Raw genomic sequence first — 8,952 nt, forward strand, 5'->3', positions numbered from 1 at the left:
TTCAGTTCAAACACATTTTGAGTTTATTTCACCAGACCGTTCCTCTGGTCCTCATACATAAACGCACTGTATTAAATCAACTCAGCTCAATACAGTTTTAAAAAACAGCAGTGGACAGTTAGATACAGAAAGTATAAAAAGAAAAAAAAGAAAAAAAAGAGACGTTTCTTTTTCACGGTGTATAAATTTGGTTAGATGGGGCCAGGTAAATAGGGTTCACAAGAAACAGTACAACTATTATAAAAGGAAGGAAAAATAGCAGGGAAAAAACTGAGGAGGAGGTGAAGACAGAAAACAGTATAGACGTAATCGGTAATAATCATCTTCTATAAGATAGATGCCTGTAGCTTTTACCTCATACATGTACGGTGTTGACAGACGACTCAGAAACTCCTCTGCCTTTATAACCTCTACACAGGAAACCTCATTTCACAGCCTAAATAAACAACCATATTCAAATAACGCGGACTTCTCTTCTCAAATACCCCCCTTCTCACCTTTTTGCTTTAGTGTAACATTCATTTTGGTTGTTGTCTCATTTTGTCTTCCCTCACTCGCTGCTTTACATCCTCCTCTCACTCTATCTGACCAGCTTGGCTCAAAGTGTGTGAGCTGTGCAGATAACAGAACAGGTATTTAACATTGAAAACATAAATTTACTCTGGGCCAAAATTAAACTGGAAATTGTCTGTTTGGTTTCTTTCTTTTCTTGACATGGTATGGTCTATTTTATTTCCATCTTAAAGCTTTGGACATACTTCCAATGTGGTTTTCAAAAGCAAAACAAAAATAAAGACTGATTTGCTACATTCTGACCAATCACAAGTCTTGTTTTGAGACTAGATTTAAAAAAAAAAAAAGCTCACACATTCTTTGACCTCATAAATCTACGAAATAAGGGGTTTCCGAGATATAGAAGTCACACCATCTGTGTCTCTCTCCAAGTCTCTTGCTCCTGAATCTGTCCAGTCTCTACCAGAAGTCGCGGCGGTGATAGGCATCAGGGTCGCAGTATTTAGTCACCACCACTCTGTTGGCGAATTTCCTTCCCGTCAAGCCTTGCATTGCCTTTTGGGAGTCAAATACTGACATAAACTCCACAAAGATCTAAGAAAGAAAGAAAAGAAGCACAAACAACCATTTAAAGTAAAATTTGACATTAACATTAAAATATACAAAATTATATAAAAAAAACCAGATATAAAATTGTACACAATATCCCACACAAAATCCATACATATTGTTTTTACCATAATTAACTTCTGATAAATGTTTTACATGCAATTGTCAGTAGGGCTGACATCTAAGCTGCCTTGATCTTTTGGCTAATTTTAGTTCATTTAAAGCATAAATGTAATGGAATGAAAATACACAACATTGTTTATAACTAGGGATGTCCAGATCCGATCACATGATTGGAAATCGGGTCCAATTTCACAGTTTCAGACTTGATCAGAACTCGAATGTATATGCATCATCTACAGTTATGCGGTGGCACAGAGCTAGACCTCTTTCTTGGCTTCACACAGAAACAGTAAAGTTCTTTTTTAAGTGTGCTGTAAAGAAAACTGTTTTGAAATTAAGAGCAGAAGTCAATTATTTACTTTAATTATTTAGCCTGACATGTTTAGTGGTCCAAAATATTATATTTCCTAAAATTAAACTGGGAAAGTTTTTTTTTTTACTCAAACAATTTTAAAAACTTATTTTAGAGCAGTAATCACAATACCATGATACTGGGAAACCAAGATATTTGTATCCAAGGTTATCATACCACCAGAAATTTATTCCCATGCCTATTACAGCAAACTCAGATGAATGCAAACTGAATCTACATTTTGGTATGAATTGATTCGGTCATAGATGCAATGGCCTATTCAAATAGATAGTCACTTGTGGAAAGATTTAGAGAAAAATAAATTAAATACAATGAGGTAACGCCACCTACGGCTAGTTTCTCTTTTTTTCACTTCGCTAATAATTCACTATTTATTTTTGTAATCGAAACTTTAAAAGCAAATTAAAATGTTAACGTTTTACTTCAAGTATAAACAAAAAAAATTATAGAAAAACACCCTAACAAGTGTTTAAAGAAATTGTCAATTGGAGAATGATCAATTTAGAGGGTGCTACTAATTTTTATAATGCACTCTTTATTATTATTATTTTTTTATATTCGAAACATAAACACAACGCCATGTGTAGCTGTTGTTTTTTGTATAGTATATTCGAACCTTTCCAGTGCCAGGAATATCCAGTCCGTCGACAGGCCGTGGGATCTCGATGCTCTTGACTTGGCCATATTTGGAGCACTCATCTCTGACGTCTTCCACAATCTCCTCATACTCTTCATCATCCAGCAGCTCCTCTGGGGCCACCATGTTCATCAGACACAACACCTCTGTGGGAATGCCGCCCATCTGGTTCACGGAGCTGTTCATGAGGCCTGGAACTTGAAGTGTAACTGGAGTCTGGTTTATACCCGTCTTCAGAGAAAGGAAAGACAAAAAAGCCAATGAGAAAAAGAAGACTACACATGAAGATACCTGATACTTGACTAACACATTCACACTTTCACTCACCAGCGTGGTGTTCTTGGAACCGACGCTTGCCCTCTGGACCAGGAGTTTCTTGTCACCAAGCTGCATACCGTTTAGCCCTGCGATGGCCTGTGAGGGTAACAGAGGTTAGACAGAGGTTAAGATAAGTGATGTTTACACCTCATCATCTACAAATACAGCCTACTTAAAATGTCTCTTCTAAACATGTAACGTAATTAAAAGCACAGTTCGCCCAATTCTGTCATCATGTACTCCCCATTACTTGTTGCAAACCAGTTGGAGCTTTTTTGTGCAGATGAACACAACACCAAATATTCTTAAGAATGTTGGAAATCATAAGCCACTGACATCCATAGTAGGAAAACCAATACTATGGAAATCACTGGCTTATGTTTTAAAGCATTTTCCTTTGTGTTCAATAAAAGAAAGAAACTCAAGCAGGTTTTGAATGAAAGTGGAGAGTGAGAAAACTGTGATAGCATTTAAATTTTTGCATGAACTATCCCTTTAAGGTTGCAACACATGAAAACAAATAGAAGTATTGGACTGTGTGTAGCAAATGCTTATGTTACATGCAAAGTATAAATGCATTTATGCTGTTAATGCTTTGTATTTTCGTTACCTGGTCACTGATATTGACGTCAACATATTCACAGAAGGCATAGCCCTTAGACAGGCCTGTAGCGCTGTCTTTCACCAAATTGAAAGCCTTCAGAGGGCCAAACGATGTCAGCAATTCTTTGACCTGTACACAAGAAAAGAAAATAATGCACTTATATATATTATTATGCATTGACAAACATTCATTTAGTGCACATAAATGCTCTAAATTATAATGATATTCTTGTTATCAGTAACATTTTAAAAATGGACCAAAACATTTGATCCAAAACACATACATGTTAATAATAATAATTCTAAAGTAGTCTTTATTTTTCCAGAGCTATATACAGAGCAGAATGTGATTCAATACAAAGCAACACATACCTGGTCATCATTGAGGTAATTTGGCAGACCCCCAATGAAGAGTTTATGGGCAGAATCGGGTACCACCGTGGACACAACGCCTACAGGGAGAGAACCTGAGTGTGATCAATAATGATCCACAGTAAATAACCCACCAGAAAAAAAGGTCAACAAAAGCATGAATGAAAATCAGAAATATAAATATGAATGTGAAATATTGATGATTAATAAGTAAGACACATGCCTGGGACGTAGACACTTGGATTCTCGCTCATGCCTGGCAGAGGCTGGTAGTCATGTGGTCGGCGAATCTTTAAACTCTGTCCCTGGAAAATGATGCCATCAAATGCCATGGCCTGTGTCGTCTCATCCACGGAGCGGAACTGCAGAACCAAAAAATATATATCAATAAAAGCCTTTATCCTACACCTCTCAAAACGTTTATTTGAGAATTTAAATACTCCGCTCTAGATATTAGATCAAAGTCCGACCTCCAAAAAGGCAAAATTCTTGTCCTGGTTGATCTGAACAGCAAGAACAGGGTTGCCTGGGGCCTGAGTGAGGCCTCCCAAACGCATCTGAGCATTGAAGAAGTCCATCATAGACTCCTATTTGACATAAATAAACAAATCATAAGAACAATGTTATTATTATACTGTAGTAACAAAAAAAAATCAGTTAGTCTCTGGTTTATAAACAACAACCGAAATGATCATAATGCTATGGATATTATTTAAAAATCTTAATTGTATTTGTCATATTTCTTTATGAATTATCATTGATAATGTTGACAAAATAAATCAAACCATTTACATCAAAATACTACTGGATGTATGACATAATATTGAACTTCACCTCTGTGATTCCAAATGGGATGTTGCCCACATACAGCCGTCGGGCTTGTCGAGTCATCTGACTTCCCACGACAGGAACAGGTGTTGGGGTCACAGCCAGACCCTCAGGGGTCATTGTGGGCAGCAGAGCAGTGGCTGGTATCTGACCAGCAGCTGGCCAAAGAAAGAAAGGTTTATAAGGACAGTGAGAAAACATATTTGTGTGTGTGTGTATGTATGTATGTGTGTATGTGTGTGTGTGCGTGTGTATGTATGTATGTATGTATGTATGTATGTATGTATGTATGTATATATATATGTATATATGTATATATGTATATATATATATATATATATATATATATATATATATATATTCAGATGCAAAAACCTTTAAGTGCCATCTGAAATTTGCATTTTTCTCAGGCTCCTATGTTTAGGTTCAGTAATTTGACTTTTATGGCAAAAACAATAGGTTATTTTCATCTCTTAACAAAATAACTGAACATTAACATAAGGGGCTAAGAAAAAACGTTCATTGTAGAATAAATTCCAGATGGCACTTAGAGGTTTTTGCATCTGAACTCTTAATATATAAATATATTAATATTTAGTTAAAACATGATGCATTGGTTGTGAGCAGTGGTCAACTTAGAGTGCAGTGAATAGGAGAGTACTCCAAATAAATGTTTTGCACTCCTATTTGCTCAAAAAAAAAAAAAAAAAAAAATATATATATATATATATATATATATATATATATATATATATATATATATATATATATATATATATATATATATATATATATATATATATATATATAGTGTTATCAAGACTTTCAGAAAAAAAAATGTGCAAGACTGATAAAGGCAGCCAGAAGAGTAAACATTGTCAAATTTACTGTCTTGCTCCATAGATGCTGCATTAAAAACACATTGTGTGATTTGTTTTGTGTGTAGTTAGATGCAAAAACAATATAAAGCAAAGTAAATTAAAAAAACATTTGTAAATGTTTTATTTATCTAAATATTACAAACTTAAGGATTTAAGATGCTGAAAAGAACCTTACCCTGCATGGCTTTGTACTGCATGGGTGTGATGTGTTCAAATCCAGGAGGAGGAACATCCCAATATTTCTTCACTTTAATCTTTTTCTTCTCACGGTGTGGAGAACGACTGCACAGAAAGAAAAGAAGACCATCAATGATGATATTTAACATCCATACACCCTTCAGTGAATGCCTTTGATAGTTTTATTTTCTAAGCCACAGTTCACCACATACCTGCGTCTGTGTCTGCGGTCTTTGCTGTCTCCATGTCGATCTCGACTGCCTCTTCTTTCTCTGTCTCTGTCGCGGCTCCTTCTCTTCCTGTCCCGGTCTCTGCTGCGACTCCTCGAGCCACTGCGCCTGTGGTGCTTGTTCTCCTTGTCTCGGTCCGCTGCATATTTGAGTTGCAAAAAAAATAAATAAAAAACATAACTTAAAATTGCACTTACTATGAATTTATAATACATAAGCAAAAGGAGGCAGAGATTGTTATAAACGAAAATTCAGGTACTTGTACTGGCTGGCTGTAATTATACTTTTATAAAAATTAAAGATGCATAACTTTACACTTTTTTAATTGGTAATAACAAATTGTGGTTATTTTATCAAATCTCAATTATTTAAGAACCAAATTAGAGAAGTGGTATGTTTTTCATGTCAATTTTTTCTTAACATTTTATTAATAATTACACACACACATATACATACATTATATATATATATATATATATATATATATATATATATATATATATATATATATATATATATATTATATATATATATAAACATACATACATGTAAAAGAAATTCCATGTAAATATCAACCTTGCCATAAAAAAATTAAGTTTTCGCCAAAACAGCAAAACAGTTTCTGCATTTTTTTGTGTAGGCTTGTATTTTACAGTGCTTTAAAAATACTCAAAAATGTCTGTCAATGTTTTCAAACAATTAGTTTCTGCTCCCACAACTAGTAACTGTTATTAAAATGTTAGGAAAAAAAATGACATGAAAAACATATACTATTTCTCTAATATATATATATATATATATATATATATATATATATATATATATATATATATATACACACACACATTTTTTTTTTAAATCTGTAACATCTACTCACCCTCGTGTCAATCCAAACCTCAATGACTTTCTTTCTTCTGTGGAACACAAGAGAAGATATTTTGAAAAATATCCTTGTCTTTTTTGTCCTATACAGTGTTAGTCAATTGATACAAAAACTGCTTCACTACCAGCACATCTTTGGCTGTGTTCCACAATATTAAAGTCATTCAGGTTTGGTCAACATTAGGAATTTTATTTTTGGGTTAACATCCTTCTAACCAACTAGGGCATTTAAAATAGGACAAGGGAGCAATTTTTCGATCTAAACCCTGGTAATCTAATAATCTGCTAATATTTCAGCAGACATGCATACATAAAGCTCAGTGACTCCTTAAAACACACACATCCTATGCAATATAGAATTGTAATACACATTACGTTAACTCGTGTTCATGTGTGCAATGTGATGCTGCAGATCGTCCTTCGGGCTGCAGAAAAATCCAGGTTAACAGATCCACCCACTAACCGCCACTACGCTTGACCAGTCCCTCATTCTCATCCCAGTGTATACCTTTATGTCTCACCTTGTTTGTTTTCGGTCAGCTGTCTCTCAAACTCGTCAAAGTCTGACATTTTCTAGCAGCTCCGACACGCCGACTGAATATGAAGCGAGCTAGCTTGCTAACAGCTAGCAATGCAGCTGCTGCGAATATCTCGCAAACAAGAAAATTAAACTCGCCCCAAACGCAAAGCGACTGCAAAACTACAGTATCTATAAGAAAAAAAATGCGATCCTATGAAAACAAAGTGGAGGTTAACGAGAGCTGCAGAAGTCGAAATGAGGTCTTCCAGAAGCGTCCAGAACATACAAAGGCTAGCATGAGGAAAACGTGCTTTCAAAGAGACCGAAAGTAAGCACGCATGTAGCAGGTTATGGATAGGAATAAACGAGTGCTCTGCTAGCGTAAACGCTAATGTGTTCCTAAAAAATACCGAGATACATTAAGTACAGCCTGTATTTTCCACAAAATCTCTGTGAAAGGCCGTGAGAGTGCGCCCACTAAGGTCGTGGCCACTCCCAAATACTTCCGGGTCACCTTTACATTTCATGCAGTTGTTGTATGATAGAAAATAACGGATACCGAATTCCTGCTGCAAATTTCTGGATAGTGTACATGCATTTGAAATCACGATATGTAAACAGGCGTATTCCGAACAAATTGTTAAATAAAAAGGTATGAATTAGATTGCTTTGTTTTGTATCTGACTGCGCCCCCAAATGGAATATCTGATGTTTACACGCAGTCAGCAAGTGGTGCGGATTGTGATTCAGCCCAGTGACTCGATCGAATCTTTTGAATCAACTCACACAAAAAAGTCTAAATTTCAAGATTCAAGCTTTTGTTTTTCTCCATAAGATAATTATTATATAATATTGGGTAACATTTTACAATAACAATATATGAATAGTGATGTATTAATATGTAAACCAAACATTATTTTATTACGAGTTAATGACGAGTTAAGGCACACTAGCACACTAATCATGACCTAACTTTAACTAAATGAGTCACAATTTTAATGTGTGAATAACGGCTACTTTAATTAGGCTACATGTTGTTTATTAATGTATTGATTAACATGTACGTTTAAGCTAAATGTCACCAACATGAACCCATGAGCTGTTAATGTATAATTATGTCATGACTTTACTCTAAGGGGCACATCATCATTAACTCATCCTTAACTACTCATGAACCCCTGTGTTTAACTGTTCATATTGATGTTGACAGAACACTTTTCTATTATTATTCAGTGTAAACGCACTAGACGGACGTGCATAAGAAGTTCGAGTAGTTAAGAATAGGTTAAGGATGTTGTGCCCCTTAAGGGGCATTACACATTAACATCATGAGTTAATGATGGATAAATTAATCATAAACCAATGTAGTAATTATTACATTAATTAACACAATCAAATACTAACAAGTTAAGGTAGCCATTATACACAAATGAACTCATGTAACTCATGTTGTAGTTAAAGTTAGTTCATTATTAGCACATGCATTAACTCATCCTTAATTCATAGTAAAGTAATGTTTAGTTTACATATTAACACATCATTATTCATGTACTGTTATTGACAGAAATGTTATCAAATATTTTTTAGCTAAAATAGTTAGTCTATGTTCCCAGTGATGAGGTTCTAGCTGGAAGGGCATCCGCTCCGTAAAAAAACATGATGCTGGATAGGTTGGCGGTCCGTTCCGCTGCGGCAGTCTGCACAAGAACTTGGAAATTACTTACAAGAATATAAATGTCAGCCCGTGTTTCACATTCAAAATTAACAGTCAGTGTCAGTGTGACGCATGGACACGGACTCATGATGAGCCGATGCATGTTAAAGGGGAGAGGGAGATAACGTTGTATTGTTCAGTGTGTATCCTTTTGACTTTATATATTTAATTA

General features: G+C 35.0%; 1 protein-coding gene across 2 annotated transcripts; it reads right to left on the bottom strand.

Moving 5' to 3' along the window:
* Positions 1-7,586, bottom strand: u2af2a (U2 small nuclear RNA auxiliary factor 2a). 2 transcript variants are annotated; one of them, XM_056475522.1, is made up of 11 exons: positions 7,068-7,586; positions 5,647-5,803; positions 5,433-5,539; positions 4,383-4,534; positions 4,019-4,135; positions 3,772-3,910; positions 3,549-3,628; positions 3,184-3,306; positions 2,583-2,669; positions 2,235-2,486; positions 1-1,107 (listed from the first exon to the last, which is right to left on the bottom strand). In XM_056475522.1, the coding sequence occupies exons 1-11, from the start codon at positions 7,114-7,116 to the stop codon at positions 973-975; spliced, it is 1,398 nt and encodes a 465-aa protein (XP_056331497.1). In that variant the 5' UTR covers positions 7,117-7,586; the 3' UTR covers positions 1-972. The 2 variants fall into 2 exon arrangements, with proteins under 2 accessions (XP_056331497.1, XP_056331496.1); XM_056475521.1 differs by having other exon boundaries at positions 3,549-3,643.
* Positions 7,587-8,952: the final 1,366 nt, after the last annotated feature.

The sequence above is a fragment of the Danio aesculapii genome, chromosome 16, assembly GCF_903798145.1.
Source record: "Danio aesculapii chromosome 16, fDanAes4.1, whole genome shotgun sequence".
Taxonomy (NCBI): domain Eukaryota; kingdom Metazoa; phylum Chordata; class Actinopteri; order Cypriniformes; family Danionidae; genus Danio; species Danio aesculapii.

Coding starts and splice junctions, on each gene's coding strand:
- u2af2a (XM_056475521.1), bottom strand. CDS start 7,116: ATGTCAGACTTTGACGAGTTTGAGAGACAGCTGACCGAAAACAAACAA. Junction 5,540..5,646: donor GACCGCAGACACAGACGCAG/GTATGTGGTGAA, acceptor CTTTCTGTGCAG/TCGTTCTCCACACCGTGAGA. Junction 1,108..2,234: donor ATATTCCTGGCACTGGAAAG/GTTCGAATATAC, acceptor TTTCTTTCTTAG/ATCTTTGTGGAGTTTATGTC.